Genomic DNA, 24,177 nt, shown 5'->3' with positions numbered 1-24,177 from the left:
GAATTGAGGGCCATTTCCCTGATTGACACCGCTGCCCTCCGTGAAGAACCTTCCCCTTTTGTCTGATGATTCTTCCATGTCTGCCCCTTCTTTTCCTACATCTGAATGCGGCTGCTCCTGGGACACGTTCTTTCCCCTCCGTGCCCACCCCAGCCTCACTGCTCTGCAACTGCTATTCTTTGTGGCCAGTGACCTCTTGGACCTGTCTTCTCAGCCACTTTGTGACCCTGTCAGATGCAAACGGTGTGAAGCCAAGCTTTTGCTCCCACACCCAGCTGGCCCGGTGTCCCTGCTTCAGTCACTGTCCCGCTCTGACCCATTACACCCACTCAACTCCCCCTGCCCTTACCGCCCCCCCCCCTGCATCCCATGATCCCTCCCACCCCTACTGTCATCACGGAAGTGGCCGCCTCTTCTCCCTTGCTAGCCCACCCCTCACTCACTGCCAGGTTAGTCTTCTAGAAACAATGTCTTCCCCAGATCAGAAACCACCAAGGGCCCCTTCTGCCCTCAGTCCTGGAATTAGTGGGTCTCTCCTGCCCTGCATGTTGTTCCGCCTCAACCTCCACAAATTCTCCTCTCTGGGCAAACTCTGTAGCCTCTCCATCTGTCTATGCCCCCTGCCTGCCTGGAGCACCACCCCTCGCCTCTGTCTGCCCAAGCCTCAGAGTGCAGCACTCAGAAGCATAGGCTTTGAATCTGTCTCCACCACCCACTAGGTCTGTCACCCCAGGCAATTGACTAACCTCTCTGCCCCCTCAATTTCTCTGTCTGTAAAATGGGGCTGCACTACCTCTCAAGGTAGCTGTGGTGTTTAGGCGAGATGGTGGTTATAAAAGGGAGGCTTCGTGCAAAGCCTGGCCATGCTAAGTGCTCTATAAACAGGAGTCATTGTTGTTACTCTGACCCTTCACGTTCAGGTTCAGGTGCCTCCTCCATCATGAAGCCCTCCCTCATCACTGTCGCCTCTTCCATCCTGACTTCTTGACATCTACAGGACGTATCATCCTGTCCTGCCCCTCAGAGCTCTGTTAGCTGTGAGGTCTTAGGCAGGTCCCCTGTCTCTTGTTCTTCGGGTCCTTCATCTGTAAGTTGAGCAGGCAAACAGTCCCCAGGTCAGGGGTTGCGGTGAGGGTTAATGAATGAATGTGTGTGAAATGCCTGGCACATGAATGAATATATGTGAAGTGCTGCAGAAATGTTAAGTAGTATTAGTTTCACAGTGGTCCCACGGCATCTCCTCTACCTGTCCCTCTCGTTGGATGGACCTTAAGTGCCCTGAATCAGCGACCCAGATTCCTTCCCGGTGTGCTTCTACTGTATCTGGTACCCGTAGGGCATGGTGGGCACATGAGCCTCACCTACTGGGCCTTCCCACCTGGCTGCCTGGCAGCAACTGGCAGTTCTACTGGCCTCTGAGGCCTTCGAGTGTCCTTTAAGGCCAAGATGTCAAAGTCAGGATGGAAATGAGAGTCCTGAGACACACCTCTCATAGGGGCCCTGGCCCCTAGAGCCCCCTGCCCCTGCCCATGAGCCCCCTTCTGTTTCTCCTGGGCCTCTGCCCTCTCAGAATCTGCCCCGGGGGGCTCAACAGAGCCTCTCTCTCCTGCAACTAACAGCCTCTCTTCTTCCTGGGCAGCTGCCCCCCGACTTGGTGTGGGACCCCAGGGCAGAGTGCAGCTACAAGGAGCCAGAAGGCGGGATTACACGCTGACACGGGCCGGGGGCCAATGCTGGGTGGTTACCGCCGGTGCCATCGACCCGCACAGGCCGCTGTTTATCTGTCTTCCTGACACACCTAATTACCCAGGTTGCGGCTGCCAGAGCGTTTGCTCTTCCTAAATCACGGGCTCCCGTCTCTCCTCACCCAGGCCTCCGGGCCTCTGCCTACAGAGGGGCTGCCATTGATTTTGCCATTCCCATTTATGATCTACAAGGCTCTGCATCACTGTTGCACATTTTACCTTAATTAGTTTATTCTTCTGGGCGTCCCTGGGCAGCTCGGAAGCCAGGAGGTAGAAGAGGGGAAGAGGCTAACAGCACATGGCACCCCGACCCGTCTGGCCACAAAGCCCGGGGCCTGGCCCAACAGCAGCACCCTAAGACAGCAACTGGCTAAGAACGGTGCTCGTTCCGCAGGGTGCTCGTAGGTGAGCTGCGAAAAGGGGTTCCGTGGCCAGCTGGATTAAAGAAGATTAAGCAGGTAATTTATTGCAGGACTTGTCCAAGTTTTAATAGACTGATGCCCACTGAGAATCTTCCGGGGGGGTGGGGGTGGAAGGTGTGGTCTTTCCCGAACTCAGATGATAACAAAATCTTTCCTCCAGGCAGCTCACAGAGACAAGGGTTCCATAAAGCACACTCTGGGAAATGTGTATCTTGGACGAGCAGGAGGAGTTGGAGGTGATGTGGCAAACAGAGGGGGACAGAGTCCCCCTGGGCCCATGGGCTCCTCTTGTCTAGCTGAGGGGCAGGAACTCTGCCATGAGAAATTTCTCCCGCCGCACACGGAGGGGCCCATCGAGGGCTGCAAAGCCCCAGCTGCTGGCCGCTGCTTTCTCACACCGGCCCACGTGGTGCTGGAAGTTAACCTCCATATTTCGGCAGGGCTAGACTAGCTGGAGGTCCCATCTGAAGGGGCTCTGGTCGGACAGAGGAGGGCAAGGCTTGCTTGCTGTTGGTGGAGGCTGGAGACCCAGAAGCCTGCAGGGCCTTCTTCAGAGGTCCCCCAAGCATCAGGAAGTGATGACAAGGCTGCCATTGCCTCGGGAATAGCCGTGAGCCTGGCAGTCCAGGCCCACAGTCCCTTCCCTGCAGTCCTCAAATCCAAAGCACTCTGAAAGCCTCCTTTGCTTTTTTTTTTTTTAAGTTTGTGGGAAAATGAATTGATAGCAAAACCTGTCCTGAGCTGACGCGAGCTATTTATAGGCTTTATTTATCCCACTTAGTGTGAATATTCATATATTTTACTGCAGAAATATTAATGTGTTTAATTACAGGGTGCTGCCCCATCCCTCCTGGGGGTGTTAGGTAATAAACAGTGTGTGCACTGTGTTACCTTTCTAAAATGTGAAAGAACAAAATCTAAATTTCTAAATATGTCTGGCCCCCAGGGATTGTGCTGCAGTCTGCGGACTGGGGTGGCACGGGGCCTCCATGGGCAATTCTGACCCTGGGCCGGGGCTTAAGTGCATTTTATCCTGTAATTCCCACAGCCACATGTAAGGGAGGAGGCACGGCTGGTACCCTGATACCCCGATGAGGAAACTGAGGCTGGAGAGGATAAAGAGCCAGCAAGGCCCTGAGCTAATGGAAGTCGGCCCCTGTGCTTCCATCCAGCCCAGGCTCCTCGGTTGCCCCAGTGGGCTTCCCTCGCCGGCCACCGCAGCTCTGTGCCCACCCCAGCTGCAGCTCCTCAGCCCAAGCCTCCACGCATAAACACCGGCAGGCCTCCTGCTCTGCTCATGAAGGGCTTTTCCCTCCCCCGGACAGGCCTCTGCACCTCTGGGAGGGTCAGGCCGGGCAGGAGGGCTCTGTTCCGGTGCCAGCTCCCTGGTATCTGGCGAGCATCTCAGAGGCCAACTCCAGACCCCACAGACCACACGGCACTCCCCGTGGGTCCCTGTGGTCTTAGGAGGTTTCCACAGGAGGCCACTGAGAGAGCAAAGCCTTTTTGTCCTCTCCTGGGCAGAGCCACCTGAGGGATCCTTTATAACTGCCGTCTCCTAACATGCTCCCACTCCCACAATCCTTCTCAGCCACTCATTTCACACACTGACTCTGCCAGACCCCTGCAGTGCAGAGCTGAGTTCCCTAAAGGACCTACACGAGTGCCCCATCTGTAACATGGGAATGACCACTTCTGTCTACCACCCACCACCTTGAGGGGGCGCTGTGCTACGCTTTTCGTGCACATCATCTCATGTATTCCTCGCAGTAAACTGGATGTAGCTATTACTGTCGTCCCATTTGCAAATAGGAAAACTGAAGCTCAGAGATGCTAAGCAACTTGCCCAAAGTCAACAACTAGCCCCTAGAAGTAGAAACTGGGTAGAACAGAGACCAGGACTGCAGCTTGTTTACTCTAAACCCCGAGGTCTTAACCACTGCCCCATGCTGCTCCCTTCACCCTAAGTGGTGGCCTCTGCCCTGGGCCAGCCAGAGAGTCAAGTGCAGGGGTCTGTCCCCAGGGCCACTCGTCCCCCAGCTCACCTTCCCGGCTTCCTACAGCTGCTCCCCTGCTGTCCCCCCTGTGTTTCTGATGCCAATCTTTGAGAGTAGAACATGATCCCTCCTAAAATATGAATGCTCTGGGGCTCACACGAACAAGAAATAAACTAGGGGTGAGTGGAGAGCTCTGCCTAAGTGGCCTTAGAAGGGTTTGAGCCTCCGGCCACCAGAAGTTCTTTGCACTTCCCCCAAAATAAAGCTTAGGCAGGAACGTGCTCTGGGAGGTCACAGAGCCCCTGCAATTACATGTGGTACGTTGCGTGGTGCCCATGTGTGCGACTCCCTGAGCTGGCGGTCCTCAACCTCCATCCGGTTCTGAAAGGGGTAGAGACCCCTGCCCTCGAGGGCCTCCCAGGGCTGCTCACCCCCTTCACCCCACCTGGATGCCGACCCTACTGCCATCGGGTTCCCCTGGGGGTGGGCGACAGGTCCATCAGAGCTCCACTTCCAACCCCTTCCTGGATCTGGACTTGGAGCCCCACCCACCAACCAGGACCATTTCTTCTCAGACCCAAATGAGGCCCTGCAATCCTGCAGAGAATGTAGGAGGCAGGTCCTGGAGAAAGTGACATTCTGGGTTGAGTTTGGGTGCTGAAATATTAGCAATCCCCAATCTCCTGTGTGTTGCAAGAGCATGATGCAGAATGTGAAATCCAGCTGTTGAGGGTCATCTCAGACACACAGTAGTGGTAACACTTCTTCTGTGGTTCCTGAGGCCTGGGCTGGCCATTTTCATAAGCCAATCTATTCTCTCAACTGAAGATACCTGGGCACTCCCCCCAGACAGAGGGAGCCTCACCTGCTTGAGTGAGTGCTGTGGGGAGCGCTCCCCTTGCCGCTGATGACATCTACCTCTGGCCCCGACCACCTGTGGCAGGTGCCCCAAAACATACCTGCACACTGGCCCACCATCCACCAACCTCCCTTCCTCTTCTCTCCAGGGGTGGCCACGTACACAGACAAGTTGTTCAAGTTCCGCAACAACCGGTGGGAAGACATCCTCAGTGATGAGGTCAACGTGGCCCGCGGTGTGGCCAGCCTCTTTGCCGGGCGCTCTGTGGCCTGTGTGGACAGGACGGTAAGTTCAGGGGTGCATGGGGGTTCTGGGGAGAAGAGGGGGGCACACAGCGATGTGAGAGCCCAGAGGGGAGCCAACAGGCAGACATGCCCCGACAGAGTGGGGCTGTCCAGGGCAGAGCCCAAAGATCCTCCATCGCGGCAGCTCCCACAGTGCCTTGCACATGGTAGGTACTAAATACTAACAAGACTTGCAAGGTGAGTTACAGTCTACTTTCCCATCCTTTCTCCCTTGAGGCTCTCCCAGCAACCAGCAAGGAAACTGTCAGGGGCTGTCATCACCGTGTCCACTGGGGAGGAGGGCACCAAGGCCCAGCTTGGGGCAGTGACTTGCCTGAGGGCCCAGAATAGATTGGCGATGTGACTAGGACATGAATCAGACTCTTCTAGCTCTAAACCTTGTGCTCGTTCACTTAGTCAACCAATATTTATTAAGTGCTTACTATGTGCCAGGCATTGAGCCATAGGGCTCTCCCTGAAAATATCTGTGGAGCAATGAAGGAATGACAAAGAGGTTCGTGAGTGGGTGAGTGGAGGGTGGCCTGAATGTCCAAGTACTTAGTTAATCAGGAGCTCTGTCACTGCTTCGGTGCCTGCCAGTTCCCCCTACCACACGCACGTGTCAACCCCAGCAGGTAGGGAGGAGAGACCAAGGGAGAGGGGCAGGAGTTGTAGCCACCTGCCCTGTGGGGTGGCCCCAGCCCAGGCTTGCATCCCAGCAGCCCCAGCCGGAGCCAGAGGCTGGCCATGGAGGTGATTTATCCCTGTCACCTGCTCACCGGCTGCCCCCTCCTTGACTTTAGAGACAGTCATCAGTCAATCAGGGACCCAGCTACCGCCTAGCTTCCATTCCAGGGGCAGGGGCAAGGGGCCCCGGCTCATTTCAGGATTGAGATGGCACCGGGGGGATTGGGGATTCAGCATGAATCTTCACAGCAGGGGCCTCCAGGCCTTGGGAGAAGGCAGGTGCCAGGTATAAATATTTATTTCTTAACAAGCTGGTGCTAGGAAAAGAAGCCAAGCTGGGCTGTGAAGCCACATTTAGCCCTGACCTGAATCTTTGCCACCTGGACTCCTGCCTGGTGGGAGGGAAGGAGGCAGCGGTGGCTCTGTGAGTGGCCCCAAAGAGTGAGAAGGGGCGGGGCGGGCAGGCCAGGCCAGGCCGCTGCTGGGAGCCTCCTGCTTCCTGCCTCTCTCCTGCTGAACCAAGGCTTCCCACACTTGGCCAAGGTGGGAATCATCTCTGAGCTGGTGGCAGGGGCCTGAAGGTTAATCACAAAGAGATGCACTCTTTGTCCTAACAAGGTCACCTACACGCCCACACGTTTAACCACAGGACAAAGGCACCGTGTAAAATGCAAAAAAAAAAAACCAGCTTTGGCACGCAGCACCATAGGCAGGCATTTAGCAGCTTGCTCAACCCCAGCCTCAGGGAACTAAAAACAACCACCAAGAGAGGTGCTGCTTTCTGAGTCCAGCTGCCACCACCACCACCCCGGCAATCCCTGGGGCCTGAGAACTGTAGAGGGGAGGAGTAGGGCCAGGTCATGGCCACTCTGGAAACTTGGAGATAGGAATGCAACGTAGTGTAGGAAACACAAAAGCAATCTTAAACAATAATGACAGCTAACCGTAATGAGCTAGCAACACGCCAAGCCCTGCGCTCAGTGGTTTATACGCATTGTCTTACTGAATCTTCACAGCAGGCTTAGGAGGTACCTACTGTCATTATCCCCATTTTACAGATATGGAAACTAAGGCTTTCAGCAACTGAGCAACTTGACCTTGGTTACGTAGTTAAACGGCAGGCAAAGCCAGGAATTGAGCCCTGCCTTTCCGAGAACCAATCAGATGCCTTTCTATCCCATGGCTAGCCTGCCCCTGGGTGAAGCGGTATCACTCACAAATTTCTAACCACAGGTTCTGTTACAGTGTTCACCCTACTCCTTCCTCAGCCCCACGCTCCCACCTGGCGGCTTTTAGTCGACCTGTTCCCAAAGTGTGGTCTCCGGACCAGCAGCATTGTCGGAAATGCAGATTCTTAGGCCCGACCCCCACTCCACCCTCCAGACCCACTGAGTCTGAACCCATGGGACAGGGGAGGGGGGCAGAAGTCTGGGTTTGAGCTCGCCCTGCAGGTGACTCTGGCGCAGGCCGCAGTTGGAGAGCCATCTCGCAGGTAAAGGTCTCAAACCACACACCCCCCACCCCACGTTACCCTCCCTGTCCTCTCCCCCCCTCTCGGCCCCAAGCCAGGCATACTTGCCCGCCCTTTGTCTGCAGCTGCCTCATCCCTCACCCACCTTTCTGGATCCAGCTTAAAGCCGATCTCTTACAAGGAGCGTTCCCTGATCGATAATGATTATGCCTCTTGTTTATATAGCATTTTTATCTTTTGGAGACCTTTCACATGTGTTGTCTCATTTCATCTTCTCAACAACACTGCCAGGAAGCAGGGGGAATATGATTCTCCTTTAACACATGAGAAGATGCAGCTGAAGGGGGTGAGGAACCTGCCCAAGGACAAAGCCACGTAGGGGCAGAACCTGGCCTGGGCCCAGGCTAATATCCCTAGACCAGTGGCTCTCCAGGTGTGGTTCCTGGCTCAACAGCATCAGCTTCACCTGGGAACTTGTTCACTCCAGAGCTCCCAAATCAGAAACTCCGGGGTTGAGCCCCAGCATCTACGGTTGAACAGTGCTCCGGGTGTTTCTGATGTAAGCTGAAGGGGGAGCCCACTGCCCTGGGGAGCCTCTCCCCAGGCTCATCTCCACAACCACCTCATCATCCCATAGTGACTGTAGTCAAGGCCACATGGCGAATTTCTGAGGTCCTCTGCAACCGTAAACACATCTCTACTTATCAACTTTTATCATCCCCATACAATGAAGAAAGGAACTAGGTATAATGGAATTTTATAAACATCCTAATTTCCAGCAGAGTGCCTTTCAGTTCATTTGGGCTTAATTGCCCATTTGTTGTGGGGATTGCTAACAGCTGGTAGGGTCAGGCGTGGGCACAGGGATGGTGCACTTTCCCCTTTGGCCCCATTCATTCAGTCTTCATCTGATCATTCCACACACATATGCCGAGCTCCTGCCACGGGCAAGCATTTCTCAGAGTTCTCCGCCAGTCACGACGCCGTGCTGTAAAGCCCTGCATCTCGAACTTCGGTTTTGCGTGGGGGCCACGTGGGGGTCTTGTGAAAATGCAGAGTCTGATTCAGCAGGTCTGGCGGAGGGGACAGTGTCACTGAGAGTCTATATTTCTAACCTGCTCCCAGATGATACCAGTGCTGCTGACCGAGTAACAAAGATTCGGAAAGCATAGTCTCCCAGGTGGCAGGATGGAGCCTCAGATAACCGAAACAGAGGGGGCGGGGACATCTTTAGGGAGTATCTTTGCCTCCTTCTCCAGCTCTGGCCCCTGACCCGCCCTGCCTTGCATTTTCTGTTCCTGCAACGCTGAACGAAATGCCTGTGGTTTCCCTACATACATCATTCTCTGTATCATCTCTGCCTGGAAGGTTCTTTCCTCTACACTTCACCTGGCTGAGACTCTTCTTAGAAAACCTTTTCTGAACTCCCCCTGGTTCAATGCTCCTTCCTCGGGGAGCCCCTCTTCTGTACAGGAAATGCTGTACATATTTCTCTTTTAAAAAATGTTCATTCTAGTAGAGTTCACATTTTTTTAATTTTATTTCCAGGATCATTAACTTACATATTCTCTTAATCACATATATATAATTGTATTATTGTTGTCATGTCTGCATCCCCTCCGGAGACTGTAAGCTCCTTCGTTGGCCTCACCCACCAGTCAGACCCAAGTAGCTCTTCGTCAGCTCCCCCCAAGAAAACGTTCCCATGGAAGGGATAAAGCCAGTGATTGATGAGGTGGGATGGGGGTTCCACTTATGGAGCCGTTGGGGAAGAAATAGAAGGCAGCCAAGCAGGCCGAGGGCTGAGAAGAGAGGGTTGCCAGGAACTCAGCTGTTTCTCTCGGGTTGTTTTGCGTTTCTAGCTTGCCTTTAAACGAGACTATAAGCAACTGGAGAACGAAGGCCTTGTCTTAAGGACATTTATAGCAGAGCACGTTGCAGGTAGTTGGAACTCAAGAACTATCTGCTATCTGATTAATTGGAGGGAAATGAAAAGGATGAGAGGAAAGCTGGAAAACTGTTCGAATGTAGAAAACAGGTGGCTCTCTGGGGAGAAAGGAAGTATCCACTGAAGAAATGACATGGTTCTAATAACAGGCAGAGAAGAACCGTTCGTCAGCAGGGGTTTCGGACTAGAGCAGACAACGATGAGGAGCTGGTGCCCAGGGCTTCTCCTGGATGCAAAGAAAAAAAAAATATTTCAGACAGTGTTACAAAGGCAGAAGCAATATACCATTTCTTTCTGGTAACGTGGGAAAACAGAGGGAATGGAAGGAGGACCCCTGCATATCTGAGCTTCCTGTGCCACCAAAATAGTGGAATGAAGGAATCCAGGGTGGGAGGTGGGGAGAGAGAGATGACTCTGGAATTTGCTTGTCATCTTGGCTGGAGTGAGCTTGAATGGGAGAGAGGAGAGAGAGAGAGAGAGAGAGACTGAGAATAATGGGAATTGGTAGATCAATCAATCAGCAAATATTTATTGAGCAGCTACCCTGGCTGGCAGCTGGAGAGAGCTCAGCTGGAGAGAGGCACATTAGAAAATTGTCTATAAAAAGGTGGTTGTGTGGGAGAGGGAGGGATGTGTTCTGGAACAGGATAGAAGGAGAAGCAGGGCTGCTTTGTTGTAGGACTCTGCGGGGGCGGGGGGCAGGGGTGGGGGGGCTTATAGTCTGTAGCCTCGGGAAAAGCGCTTCTGGAGTTGCAAGGCCCTGCACACCAGACCCAGGGAGAGGAACCTAACCCACAAAAGACCTATGGTCCTACACGAGGAGGGGGAGAGCCACTTCCTGGGAAAGAGACCACGACGAGTGCAGATGGGCCTGCTCACCCACCCTCCTTCCCTTCCTCCTCAGGGCTCTGGACGCTACTCAATCTATATCGCCAATTATGCCTACGGTAACGTGGGCCCTGATGCCCTCATTGAAATGGACCCCGAGGCCAGTGACCTCTCCCAGGGCATTCTGGCTCTCAGAGACGTGGCTGCTGAGGCTGGGGTCAGCAAATACACAGGTAGGCAGAGTGACGCACGGCGGCGGGCTGGGGTGCTGTGAGTTGGAAGGGCGGGAGGCCTGGGGCTGGGCCCTGCAAGGCTGCATCTGATTCATCAGAGACCACAGGAGAGGGTGGGCTTGTGTCCCTGGGGAAGGGAGGATGAAGGCTTTATTCCATCCCATCACCCAGAGGCAGCTTCTCCAACACTGCCTCTCCAGGGGTTGGTGGGCTATCTGGCAGGCGTGGGCTTTGGGGGACCCCATGGGGATGTGGGACATAGGATGAGAACACTGTAACATCACCCACTCCCTGGAACCTCTTGCCCCATTCCCTGCTGTAACCCAAATGATGGGTGAACAGGTTCTGTAGGAGAAAACTGACAAATCACAAAGGCCGAGATTTAAAGCATTCTTTATTGCCAAACAGCAGCTGAAATTATTTACTTATACATAAGCGGCCAGGAATTGAGTGCTAAATCCCTAAGCTTCAGCTGGGTCCCATCTTGGATAACTGAGCTCAAAGAATTGTGTTCTTGCTCCAAAACCTCTCCAGCCCCTTTTTTTGAAGTCGTGCTCCCCCCCACACACACACACCTCTCTGGATGGGGGACCTATTGTCAGAGTCTCTGACGGAGATCTTTCTAGGGAAGGCTGTTTTTCTAATTCTAGCACGGCTGCTGACTAAACTCTGATAATCTGCCAATAGACTGCTGATGGCAGAGCAGTCCAGTTCCTGTTTGGGGTGCCAAAATCAGGAAGCCGGAGCTGTGCACAACAACATCTCACGTGAACTTCAGCCTCCCTCACCCTGATCCTCTCATTTGGACATAGAGATCCTCTTGCCGGTTGACCTTCCCAATATATCCATCCCAACTTGCACTATAGACTTCCAAAAGGGCAGCCCACCCAAATCCAATTCCTGGGGCTCCGAAGGATGCTTGGTGGGGGTCATTTGGGCCATCCCCCTGCCTCCATACACCTGGGGGGTAGCACACTCTCAAAGCCCTACCTAGAAAGGGTTGTCGCAGCCTCTCCTGAGTTTATGATGCCTTTCTCTAGCCAACTTTCCACCTCGGTGAAACAGGGAGATGGATGTTGACCTGTCTGACAAAGTTTGTGGGAACAAACGGCTAGACAGTAAAACAGTTTGCACAGTTCCAGCCCCGTCGAAGTGCTCAAGAGCTCCGCACGTGAATGTGCAGCCTTTCTGGCTGAGTGTCAGTAATAAACCATGCTTTCCTGGGAAAAGGAATAAACATGCAGGAGCTTCAGCCTAGATTTGTACAGTCAATTTTTCTGAATAGTTCCCAGTTCTGTGCATTGGGCTGGCTTGGCAATTAAGTGCCTTGATCTGCAGGAGGAGAGTGGGCTGGGGAGATGAAGCACTTGAAAATGATGAGCTGGAGGGAGGCGAGGTCTGGGAGAGAGGCTTCTACACAGAATAAAAGAATTCAGGAGATTGCGGCTAGGTCCGAGCATGAAGGGGACATTGTTCACGCTGGCTGGGCTGGTGCTTGGGCTGGCAGGAAACCAGGGGGGGGCCAAGAGGAGACAGCTGAGGAGAACGGATGGGGATGGGAATAGTAGCCAACTGTGCCAGGCTGTGCTGGAAGGACCAGGAGGCTCAAGGAAGGGCCAGCAGTTTCTGTGGAGCATGCAGGCAGGCTGGGGCAGCTGGTGTGCCCAGAGGACAGGTTAGAGCAGCTCTGCAGACTTCCAAAAGCCATTTGGCTGACAAGAACCTATTTGGCCCACCAAGTTACTATTGTGTCTGCCCGCCTTCCCCAGCCCACCCTTTCCTTGCCCGCCAAGCCCCTCAACTCTACCCCGCGGCCCCCGTTATCACTTCGTTAATGACACACGGACATCTGGCTGGAAAACTAGCCCAAAGCACCCCCCTACGCCCCAGGGACGGACCCCAAATGGAAGGGCCACCACTGGAGCCCAGCCTGATTGCTGAGGGGCCTGGAGAAGGGAGGGAAGCAGGCAGTGATGAGCCGGGGCCTGAGCAGGCCCGGGGGCCGGGGTGGGGGGGGGCCAGCCATGGCCAAATGTGCAGTCAGGGAGCCGCAGGTCCCCAGAGCCCAGCCACACAACACCCAGCTGCTGGACAGACCTTGGAGAACCTCTTGTTTTCCAAAAGAACAAACCGAGGTCCAGAGAGAAGGGGCTTGCCCAAGGTCACACAGAAGGTTTGTCGGGAAACTAGCACCCAGAGCCCCAACCCCGGAAGCTTAACCAGCCACAGCCCGCTGACCTTTCTGATGACCTCCAGTTTGAGCATCCCAGCTTCAGCCTGCAAAACAGGAGGGGCTGGTGAAGGAGGAAGGCCCTGCACCCACCGGGACACAGCCCCAGGGATTGACACTCAGGGCCTTGATTTTGAGCCCCAGTTTTCGTGGCTCGAGGCCTGCTTGGCCTAGGCTGTGCCGGTCAGCAGGGGGAGGCCCCAGCAAGCGGTTGGCAAGAGATGCCAGCGGTGCTGCCCGCTCTCCCGCGGGGGAGGGGAGGCCTTCTCTCCGGACTCGAGGGGGTCCCCCGGCGGCCGCCGCTCCGCTAGGTCACAGTGCCATCTAGCGGCCAGCGTGCCCACTCTCGGGGGACCGGAGGGCTGCGGGCTGACAGAGGGGCTGGTGCTGAGTTGAGGGAGGCAAGCCCAGTCCCCCATGGTTCCTGGTTCAAGGAGAATCCCAAGCCCTGACTTTCCCAGCTGCCTGCAGCCCTTCAGAGCCTGGACGGTGCAAGGAATCCCGAGAATTAGTTGTCCATGTGTCCGAGGGCCTGGCATGGAACCCAAGGAGAGGGAAGATAAGGACCCAGAGATCTACACTGGCCTCTGCAGCCCTGGGTGACCTTGGGCACCTCCTCCAGCCTCTCTGAGCACCTTGAACTCGTGGTCTGAACTACGGTCTTGCAGAGCTGCTGAGAGGACAGGATCTGGTGCCACGGTGCTGGTACAGATCCTGCCTCAGCCACCTGTCCTGTCCAGGCAGCAATTAGCAATTTATTAACCTCATGGGCCTCAGTTTTCTCGCCTGCAGTAGGAGCATGAGAGTGACAGGAGGCGTAGGACATGCCTGGCACAGGCCCGGCTCAGGGACAGGACCCTCGGAGTACAGTAGACAGAGACACCCTCCTCATCTGAGGTGCCCAGGGGGATGCCAGGGCCGTCGGCTGGGCATTTCCCGGGTGCTGGGCACAGGAGAGGCACAGAGCAGGCCCGGCCAGCCCTGCCCTGGAGGCGATCTCCGTGGGTCTCGCTGCCCACCCTCCAGCCCTGGGTATAGTCACGGGCGTCTTCACGCCCCTCTCCACTGGAATCCGTTGGTCTTCCCTCTTCACCCTGCCTCCCCACCCCCGCCAGCCTCTACCCCCTCCCCAGGAGCTCTGCATTTCAGAAAGCCTCACCTTTTGAGGGAGCATCTGTCTGGGTTGCAGGGTGGTGATTAAAGAATCCTTACAAGAAATTTGGAAAGAAAATGAAGGTGGATTTATGATACAGGGTGGGGATTTTTGCTGGTGGCTGGGAGCAGTGTAGAACAAAGCGGAGGGCAGATCTGATTTATAGGAAGTCATTATCGGAGGAGAAGGAGAAGCCTAAAGCCCAGCTGAGGCCTTCTGGCGGCTCCCCATCAGCCCACTCCAGAGAGGTGACTGTGGGCAGCAGAGTGGGGGCCACGGAGCCCCCCAGGCTGGCAGGTGGCCACTGCCTTGCAGCCGGAGCACAGTCAATGTGACAAGCAGAGCTAGAGTAACAGGCTCTCCACCAGGGCCCGGGACCCTCAGGGAGTGCAGCCACAGGCCTGCCAGGGTCCCCAATGCCCCAGGACGTGTGCGGTGTCAACGCACTGGGTGATCGACAAGAAAAGACAATTTCTTTTTCTTTCAAAACAGACACAAATACTCGAATAATAGAAATGTGATGTTGGTGCAGTTTCTTCTGCTAAAATAAGAGATTTAAAAGAAAGATCAAGCCTGTGGCTGGCCACTCCGGGCCTTACCAGGAGTCCAGCTCCCTCTCGTGCTGAGAGCACGCTGGGGGGCTAGCACAGGCACTGGGGTCACTCAGATGTGGGTTTGAACTGCGATCCGCAGCCTGCTGGCTGCAGTCGTACCTCCTTGAGCCTCGATTTCCTCACCTGGAAACCGGTGCAGTGGGATGAGATGCGGATGACACCTAGGACGGGGGACTGGAAAACAGGTGGCCCGAGGAGCCTATCCTGCTACCCCTTTCCCTGCCCTCTCTCCTCAAAGAGCTTCTTCAGACCCCTGCCTGTTCTCCCACCCATCGCCCCTCAGCGTCCTACAGGGAGGGGGCTGCAAGCATTGAGGGAGGAGTGGAATGTCCGTGTCTAATACCCTCCACCCTGTGCGCTCAGAACCCTACTGGGTACCTGGACGGCTCACAGAGGTCTCGTGGGTAGCAGCACCAGCACCAAGACAGTATTATTCTATGTTTGAATGTTCGGGAAACTTAGGATGAAAGACCCTGTTACCATCCTGTCCTGACCCTCACTCCCTGTTCTCTCACGCACACACGCACACACACGCGCACACACGCACGCGCACACACGCACACACACACACACACACACACACACTGCCCATTCCTCCACCCCTATGTTTTCCAGCATCTTTGCTATCCTTCTACAATTTCTTGGATGCTCTTGGCAGCCTGTGGGCCTTGGCATCCACAACAATTGTATTCTATTGAGGTCTCAGTAGTTTAATCCCACGGGTCCTGAGTCTTGGGCCAAAGGGCCTTGCAAAGCCTCTACTGGTGTGGCCTCCAGGTGGACCCGGGAGTCTACTCCCAGCCACACTTATCCCAAGTTTCAGCCTGGAGGATGCACTAGAAGAGTGGGAAGGAGCCTTGGAGATCTCATTCCCCTCCCCAGTTTATGGGGAGGGCGACCAGGGCCTGGAGAGCACACAGTTCAAGTTCCTGGAACAGGAGCAGGTGCAGAAGCCAAGCAAGGACCTAGAGGACTTTCCTGAGCATGGCAAATACCCCTGCCCCCTCGGGCCCGGATCCGGCCCACAACAGCAAGCCCCCCCTTATTCCACGCAGCCTCGCTTTCCCATCATCACCCGACCACTTTCAGCTCCTAGATACAACCTGGCCTGTCGGCAGACCACCCCAAAACTGCCTACATGCAATCTGAGAAATGGATTGCCTGTACCCAAACTGCACTTGAGTCTGCATCGCCAGAATGCAGGGGTTCAGAGGTTTAGGGGTACAGTGCTTGAGGGTAAATGAGGCTACCCCGCAGGGCTCAGGGCCACTGGGCAGATAATCAGAGGGGGCGCCGGAATGTGGTGAGGGGACGAAGGGCATTGGGGAGGCATTTTCCCCTGCAACTCCAGCTCTCCCACCCAGCTTCACTGGGCAGAGTGAGAAGCCTTCAGGAGGGGTTGGGCAGGGCACGGCCTTTGCACCCAACAGCAGAACAAGGAGGCCTTAGAAGCCTGAAAGTGCTGGGGAAATAAGGGGATTTTATTCACCTAGCAGGTGGGAAATCGTCCCAGCTAATGATGATGTGGCACCTGACATTTTCCAAAGTACCTTCCGAAAACCAGCTCACTTAATATTTATGACAGCCTGAGAAGAAGCTATTGTTACTATCAGCCTCACTTCAGCGGTGAGAAAACAGATACCCAGAAGGGTTCGGTGATGTGCCCAAGGTCACACGCACACTTTCTGATGCCTGTCTTCCAGGGTTGCGTCTCCAGCCCCAGCTGGGGAGCTGCTTGTCCCCAAGAGGATGTGCCCACCTCACATACAGAAGTAATTGATGTAAAGTAGAATTTAACTCGCTATTGGGACATCATCCTCCAAGGCAGAAATAAAGTTGTTCCTAACGGCCCCTTGGGTGGCCCCAGAAGGTGTGCGCTAAACCTCAGGAGGGAGAAGAGTTGGGGGAGGGGAGAATGTCCAGGTAGAAGATACTGAATCAGGAACCTCTGTCGTGGACCACACAGGATGGATGGATTTTATTGGTTTGGAAAAGATTTACATGATCCACCTGGGAGTAGAGTTTCCTCCGCAGCTCAGCAAGGGATGCAGACACCCGGCCGCCCCTGCCTCAGACCCGAGTTCAGCTCTCCATCCTGAGGCTGCTGGGGCCAGTGCCCAAGAGGCTGGCTCCCTGTCGACTCACCTGCTCCCCAACTGTGCGGCGAACTTGCCAAGAAGGAGTTGTGGGTAACATCTCTGTTATGGTCCGGTTGCCATGGCAATAAATTGTCACTAATTAGTAGTGTGGTTACCATGGCAATTTTCTAATAATTACAGGTTACAAATGGTACAAGGCTTCAACCCAACCCAATTAGTTAATTAGAAAGATTTAGAAATTTGTCCAAGAGGGAAATAACCTGCTTTGTAGAAAATGAAGAGAATGTGTCACAGCTTGAGAGCCAGAAGCAGAGAGGAAATTGGAGGACACTAGAGTGGGGAGGACGGACGGGGTTGCATGGTGGTAAGTCCCAGAGCCCCACCTGGCATTTCGGGGGGCCTGGGCAAGGCCCGGGGTTTCTCACTGAAGCCTGGCCCTGGGCTGGAATCTGGCAGGACGGGGGCAGGGCCAGCTGCCCGCTCTGGGGCTCCTCTCTGAATGTGCAGACGTGGTGCCCAGGTTACAGCCCAGCAGCCCTCCCCGCTGGCCTCCGATAGCCTCCCCGCCCCATGCTCTGGCTCTCCTAATGAAAAACGCACGCTACATCTCAGATGATGCTCCCCAGGAGCCCTGTGGATTTGGTGACTCCATTTTCAAGAGGCTTGGGCTCTCCTGGAGAGCTAATTAGATTACCTGGGAGGAATATGGGAGGCACAGGGCCCAGAGTGTGTTCATTTGGAGCTCAACCATGAGAGCGAGGAGAGTGGCAATGCCGTTGGACCCATCCCCTCCTCCTGGCCCCCAACACCCGACCTGTTGGGCAGGCTGCTTTGCACAGGTGAGAAGTCACCATGATTTCCTCCAGGGACCTCTCTCAGAGGGCAGGAGGGGCCCGGTGACCAAGAGAACCTCCATCCCACATCAGCACAGTTTATGGAAACCTCTTCCCCATCCAGAGCCAGGGAGGCAGGCAGGCAGGTGGGGGGGGGGGGCGGGCAACATCTCTCGGGTCTGCCTGAGCTCTCGTTTTTTTAACAAATAACAACACTAACTTGTTCTGAGTTCTCTAATGACTATTCTTATTGTACTGAATAGCCCGTTAGAGCCCCAGCTTTCAAACTTGACTGTGTACATAGCCACCCAGGGGTCCTGCTAGAATGCAGGTCCTGACTGGTTGTGGGGTGGGGGTGGGGGGCTGAGATTCTGCCTTTCTGACAAGGCGGCGCCTTTGCAGCGGGCCCACGGACCTGACTTTGAGTAACAAGGTGGTAGGATTCACAAAGCCCTTTCACGTGTCTCGCTTCATGCGATCCTCGTAAAAATCCTAAAATAGAAAAGGCAGGTCATGCTACCCTCATTTTACAGATGAGGATGCTGAGGCTCAAAGGGTACCATAAATTGCCCAAGGTCACAGAGCTTGTAAACAGCCGCACTGGGACTAGAATCCACCTCCCGGTCCTGGCCGGGCTGGCTTCTGCCCAGTATTCCCAGTGACTGGGGCTTCCGGGCTTGATTTGAAACCCAGTGGTTGGGGCTGTTTGTTCAAGATGTCTTCATATTGGACTTGTTGACACGGGTAGCTCAAATTTGATCTTGGAGACATCAAACCCTAATGTCGAGCTGGCTTGATTTCTTTCTTTTTTAAAAAGTATGCAGTTACTGGATTTTTTCCTTTCCAACTACAGAAGCAATTCTGTTGCAACAAGCCAAAACACAAAGACGTTCCCAAAAAAGGCGAACTCCCGTGTCTCCTTCCCTCCCCAAATCCCACCGCATCTGGTAGCCAGGGTTAACAATGCAGGGCGTGGCCTTTCCCCGCTTTCCCCCAAACTCAACAACAAGCTTGCACAAACACATCCAGAAATATCATGTATTTTCCCTTTTTTTTTTTTTGAAATAAAACTAAGATGACACAATACCATTACTTGGTGAATTGTTTTTTCATTTAACAGTATGTCGTGGGCACCCCTGCAAGTCAATACATACGGATCTACACAGTCTTTTCAGCAGCTACAGAATGGTCCGTCCCATGGATGCAGCACAGTCCATTCAACCAGTCGTTGTTGATGGACTTATGGGCTGTTCCCAGTTGCTTTACTATATCAAGCAAAGCCAAGAAAGCAGCCTGTAGCCTTAGCCGGAACCCAGTCCTCTATGTTCTTAGGACAGGAGCACACCCAGTGTCTTGACTCCCGGTGGGCGTGGGGGTTGTCAGGAAAATCTGTGACTTGATCACGTGGGTAGATCTGGGCTGGGGGGATCGTTGTGAGTCAGCCTCCGAAGGGAAGGAACGGCTCTGTAGGGTGGCCTCTGTGTTCTGTAGGTCATGGGAGCATGGCTTGGGCACAAAGTACTCTGTCTCGCCCCTCCCTTGCCTCATCATCGGTGTGGTCTTCCTCCACACAAGTTTACAGGACTGTGAGCCCAGATCTGAGCTCAGAGAAGCATCCAGATTGTTGTCCCCAAAGCTCTTCTGAGGCATCACCATAGCGGTCCTCAAAGGCCTCCGAGGTACCCCCGCCCTCCTCGCGGGCCTGAGGCTTTGCTTCTGCCACTCACTGTGGGCCACTGTCCTGTTCTAGGGGGCCGGGGTGTCAGCGTGGGCCCCATCCTCAGCAGCAGTGCCTCAGACATCTTCTGTGACAACGAGAATGGGCCCAACTTCCTCTTCCACAACCAGGGTGATGGCACCTTCGTGGATGCTGCTGCCAGCGCCGGTGAGTGCGGCCACTGCCCCATGTCCCTCAGTGCCCCAGACCCTCATGGGCCTCTGGGCGCCCCGCCCCCTCCAGCACGGTGCCATGGGCCTCAGGGAGACTGGGACCAGTAATCATGCACACCATGCAGGGAGACATGGCTTGTCACCTTCAATTCCACAACCCCCAAGGCTCAGGCCCCAGGGTGGGTGTGCTGCTGGGGAAAGGGGGAGCCTGGAACTCCTGACCATTATACATTGTCCAGCAACTAGATTTGGCCCACGTTCCTCTGAGTCCTGCTTGAGTCCTCAGCATTAATTTCCCCTCCAAGCTGCCCCTTTCCAGTTCCCCTCCCCACATTCACCTTAATCATTGAATTCAGTCCAGTAACCATTTCTTGAGCCCCTGCTAAGTGCCAGGTGGTGCTAAGAGCTGGGGACGCTGACCCTAATAAGGTTATACCACCCTACCCTATCTGACACACATACACACACAGGCATGGACATTCTAGAGTGGAAAACAGATGAATAGACAAATAGCTAAGTAGGAAAGAGACTAAAATTCACACAAAATAGTACTTCAGGCCCCCCAGTTCTGCTCCCCTTCCTCCCTTTGTGCTCATCCCTCATCTGCCTCAGGACCCTTGCACCTGCCATTCTCTCTGCCTGAAAGTGCCTTCTCCCTTTTCTCTATCTGCAGAAATTCTATTTGTCCTTCAGCACTCAGCTCTATGAAGTCTTTCTTGCCTCCCTCTGTGCTACCTAGCAGAGATCCACACTCTCTCCTCTTCATTCACCCTGCCCTTGCATGTACTTCTCAATCAGGCTTCTACGTCACTAAAATAACCTATGTCTACAAGGACTGGGCGCTGTACTGTTCATTCTTGACACAACACTTGGCACACAGTGGTCACCCAGTAAATTTTGCTGAATGGCAGAAAGGACACCTAATGAAACTTTGTGGATGTAATCAGTCTGCCCTTCAACCACTTCTCCCCACCCACTTCCTCCCCAACCTTGCCAATGAAAGGATTGATTTTGCCCCTTTCTGGACAGCATAGGGATGAGTTCTAGCCTCCAGAAGAAGAGGTGAGCGGGGATTAGACACAGAAATCAAAGGTCCTACAAGCTCCAGCTAGTGCTGACAGCTAGCCTCAAATCCCTGAGCGTCTGCCAATCCATCGTCTGTGACTTAGAAGTACCTAATCCCCCGCTCTCCGCTAAGGAGTGCCCACTGTGAGCACCACCCCTCCACTCGTAGCGAGTCAACTCCCCCTCGTGCCTTGCCCTCTTCTCCTTCCTGGGCAAAGCTAGAGCTGGAGGCCTCCCCCCTGGCCTGTCCTCCCACCTGGCGCGCGCGCGCGCGCACACACACACACACACACACACACACACACACACACACACACACACACACACACACACACACACACACACAGCTATATCCTCTGGCAGCAAATTTTCTTATTGCTGAAAAACCACAAAATGAAGGGGAGGTGGTGGTGGAGAAAACTTAGAGGATTTGATAAGGTGTTAAAGCGATGGGAGCGGAGGTGAGCGAACAAGTTGGAGTGGGAGAAGGTATCTGGCGGGAGGAGAGAGGAAAGGCGCTAGGCCCGTAATTGCAAGTCAGAATGATTGCAGGGGTTTAACAAGACATGTCAAGAGGGCATTCATCACCCAAACAGATGCTGCTGTGAAATGCAGCCTGGCACCAGTTATTCCCGTGAAAGGGAACCAGCTCCTTGTCAAGGTGCCTCGTAGATAGCAGACAGATGGGCCAGCATGGAAGACCACCGACATTAGGGCTGGGGAGTTTTGTAGAGAATTAATGGGGTATTCATCCTAGAGGTTAGAGGTTTCCCCCGCTCCTTGGCAGAGCCTCTTCCTCAAGCCTAGGGCTCACTGTCTCTTCTCCCTGCACCTCGCGCCCATCGTGCAGATCTTTCGCTCCCCCAAGAGGGTACTCAGCCTCCAAGGTTCTCAGGGGGCCCCACCCCCACCTTCCCCTGGCTCCCGCCCCCAGGAGCTCTGTGGTTGCAGCTGGCAAGAGCTCCCTGGGCCCTGGACTCTGTGATCCCGCCTCCATTATATTGTCCTATCGCCCACCATCTCTGAGGGCCCAATGACCAACGGCAGTTTGTCCTCCGAAAGAGTCACCATGGGTGTTGAGAACCAGCATCCACCACCTCTCAACTCCACGCTTGGCCTGATGGAACATATCTGCCTTGGGCCGCCAGGAGGTCAGGCCATCCCTCTGGGCAAAGCCAGCCCCTGTCCTCCCCCAGGATTGGCTCAGTGGGCACTGGCAGATGCAGGGACAGCAGAAGCAGCCGACACTGGACACAGAAGCTTCTCTTCCCTGAGCTCCCAAGGCACACTATGGGTTTCTGTGTTATGATGTGACATTTCCGCTGCTGTCACCAACATCCCCGGGTGCCTTCTGTCAAATTATTTATGTCTCTTCATTCATTCAGCAAGTATTTACTGAAAACTACCAGGTCAGATGCTGCGTGAACACAGGTGAACAAGAAGATGGCCCCTGACCTCACGGAGTGTAAGGTCTAGTGGGGAAACCGGACGCTAAGCAAGTAAACCGCAAAGGAACATAATGGCCCCTGTGATCAGCACAGTGGAGGGAAAGAATGAGAGGCTGTCAGGACAAATAACAAATAGCTGGGAGGAACTGTTTTCGTGGGAGTGGTCAGGGAAGGCTTCCCTGAGGAGGTGACATAGTAGCTAAGAGCAGAAGAAAACCAAGGAGCCAGGTAACCAAGAGCACAGGGAAGAGCATTCCAGGAACAGCAACAAGCTTGAGCAAAGGCCCAGATGCCAGAAAGAGCAGGGCTCCTTTGAGGAATGACAGGAACACAGGTAGCCAGAGCTTATGAGTAAGCGGGGAGGGCGAGGGGTACCAGATAAGATGGGCAGGGGCCTTGTGCTCCCCAGGCAGGAATTTGAACTTGACCCAGCAGTACTGGGGAGCCACCGAGAGATTTAAGCATAAGAGAGATGACCAACTTACTATACCCCAGTGGCAGTGTTGGGGTGGCTGGAGAGGCCTTTGGTCCTCCAGAATTTCCATGTCTCCGTCCCCTACCCCTGCTACCCCAAAACTGAGTGAAAATCGTGTGCTTGCTGGGCAGATGCAGCTGAAGGCAAGTCTGGTTCCCTTTGCAACCACCTCCTGCCCCCATGGAGAAATTGTGACCCAGCAGCAGCAGCTCACCAGCTCCCCGTCTGCTCCCGGGGAGGGCAGGGTCGGCACAAGGGTCACCCTCCCTGCCGCTCTCCAAGGAGCTCCAGCAAGGTGAGCATTCGTAGAGCCTGCAGGGAGCGCTGGCCTGAGGGTCCCTGTCTTTCCTCCCCAGGAGTGGACGACCCCCACCAGCACGGACGAGGTGTTGCCCTGGCCGACTTCAACCGCGACGGCAAAGTGGACATCGTGTATGGCAACTGGAACGGCCCCCACCGGCTCTACCTGCAGATGAGCGCCCATGGGAAGGTCCGCTTTCGGGTAAGAAGGGACCTCTTCCCCCTGCCCCCCAGCACTGCGAGTGGCCCTGGCACGTCCCGGGGATGCAGCCGCACCTGCGCCTTCCACCAGGCTGAGAAGGGGCTTGTGGCTCCGCAGGGCCTGGAGGCAGGACAGCCACAGGGAAGGTAACATCTGGGGGAAGATGATGGACTCCAGCCTGGGCTTCTGTCCTGTCTCTAGTGCCCGAGGCAGAGAGAGCCACTGGCAGATGGGGGGCAGCAGCTTCCCATGGTGGGCAAGAGCAGGGCAGTGAAGGCTCTGGGCTTCATTCCTGGATTGGCAGCGTTTTTCCAGGTGGCTCCTGGAAAACCTGAGCTTTTCAAGTTTAAGTTCTGGCTAAGGGTGCAGTGAGAAAGAGAGGGACGGGGGAAGGTGAGGCTACAGAGCTCCCAACAGCTGCCCCCAAGGAAAAATGGCAGGTGGCGGACGAGATGACCTGCAGCCCCTCTCTGTGCCCCCTCCCTGAGCTGTCAGTAGACTGCAGTGCCAAGAATTCTTCAAAGGGGCTGTTGGGTGACAGGAATAGAGGTGCCACCCCCCTGATGAGCTGGAGTTTGGGGCTTTCTCAGGCAGCTCTCATAGGATGGTTGAAACTGATCTCAGCGAGTCCAGATGGTTCTGGAGGTACCTAGGTTTCGCCAAAATCCCCTGCAGGAGTGAGAATTTGCCTGATGCTTGATGATCCCAGGGGAGTCTCCGGGAACCTTCTGTCTGGGTCACCACCACAAGCTTCCTCCGTTGTAGGCAGCCACCTGAGGAGGCTCAGGCCCAGCTGCTCCCTCCCTTGAGATCCGGGCTCTCTGGGTGAGAAGGAGGCATGCCCTGAACTCAGGCAGTTGATCCTGGGATTCTAGATGATTTTCATCCTTATTCAGTTTTTTGTTATTTGTATATTTTGCGCGCGCACGCACACACACGAGTTGGGGGAGCAGCAGGGGGACAGAATCCTCAAGCAGACTCCCTACTGAGCGTGGAGCCGGACGCGGAGCTCAACGTGGGGCTCAATCCTATGACCTGTGAGATCACGACATGAGCCAAAACCAAGAGTCAGACACTCAACCAACTGAGCCACCCAGCCGCCCCCAGCTTTTTGTCCTAACTCAGGTTCTCAACCAGGGGTGAGAACCTGGACATTTTCTCCCCAGGACATTTGACAATGTCTGGGGACATTCTTGGTTGTCAAAAATGGGAGAGGGGTACGACTGGCATCTAGTGGGTAGAGGCCAGGGATGCTGCTAAATGTCCTATAAAGCACACACGGCCCCTCCAGCAAAGAATGATCCAGCCCCAAACATCAGTGTGCTGTGCTTGAGGAGCACGGCCAAGCCTTCTGGTGGCCCCTCACCAGAGCTCAGAGGAGCAATGATAATGAT

At 54.7% G+C, this 24,177-nt stretch overlaps 1 protein-coding gene across 5 annotated transcripts in view; it reads left to right on the top strand.

The window, feature by feature from the left end:
• Positions 1-24,177, top strand: part of CRTAC1 (cartilage acidic protein 1) — a 132,199-nt gene that overhangs the window by 87,829 nt on the left and 20,193 nt on the right. For all 5 annotated transcript variants that reach the window (XM_027595961.1, XM_035724232.1, XM_035724231.1 and 2 more), the window contains 4 exons: positions 5,172-5,308; positions 10,318-10,474; positions 19,154-19,288; positions 22,638-22,783. In XM_027595961.1, the coding sequence (XP_027451762.1) occupies positions 5,172-5,308; positions 10,318-10,474; positions 19,154-19,288; positions 22,638-22,783 (575 nt within the window). The remainder of the gene's footprint in view (positions 1-5,171; positions 5,309-10,317; positions 10,475-19,153; positions 19,289-22,637; positions 22,784-24,177) is intronic.

This window comes from Zalophus californianus, chromosome 15 (assembly GCF_009762305.2).
Source record: "Zalophus californianus isolate mZalCal1 chromosome 15, mZalCal1.pri.v2, whole genome shotgun sequence".
NCBI classification, from domain to species: Eukaryota; Metazoa; Chordata; class Mammalia; order Carnivora; family Otariidae; genus Zalophus; species Zalophus californianus.
This window is presented reverse-complemented; position numbering and strand designations above follow the sequence as displayed.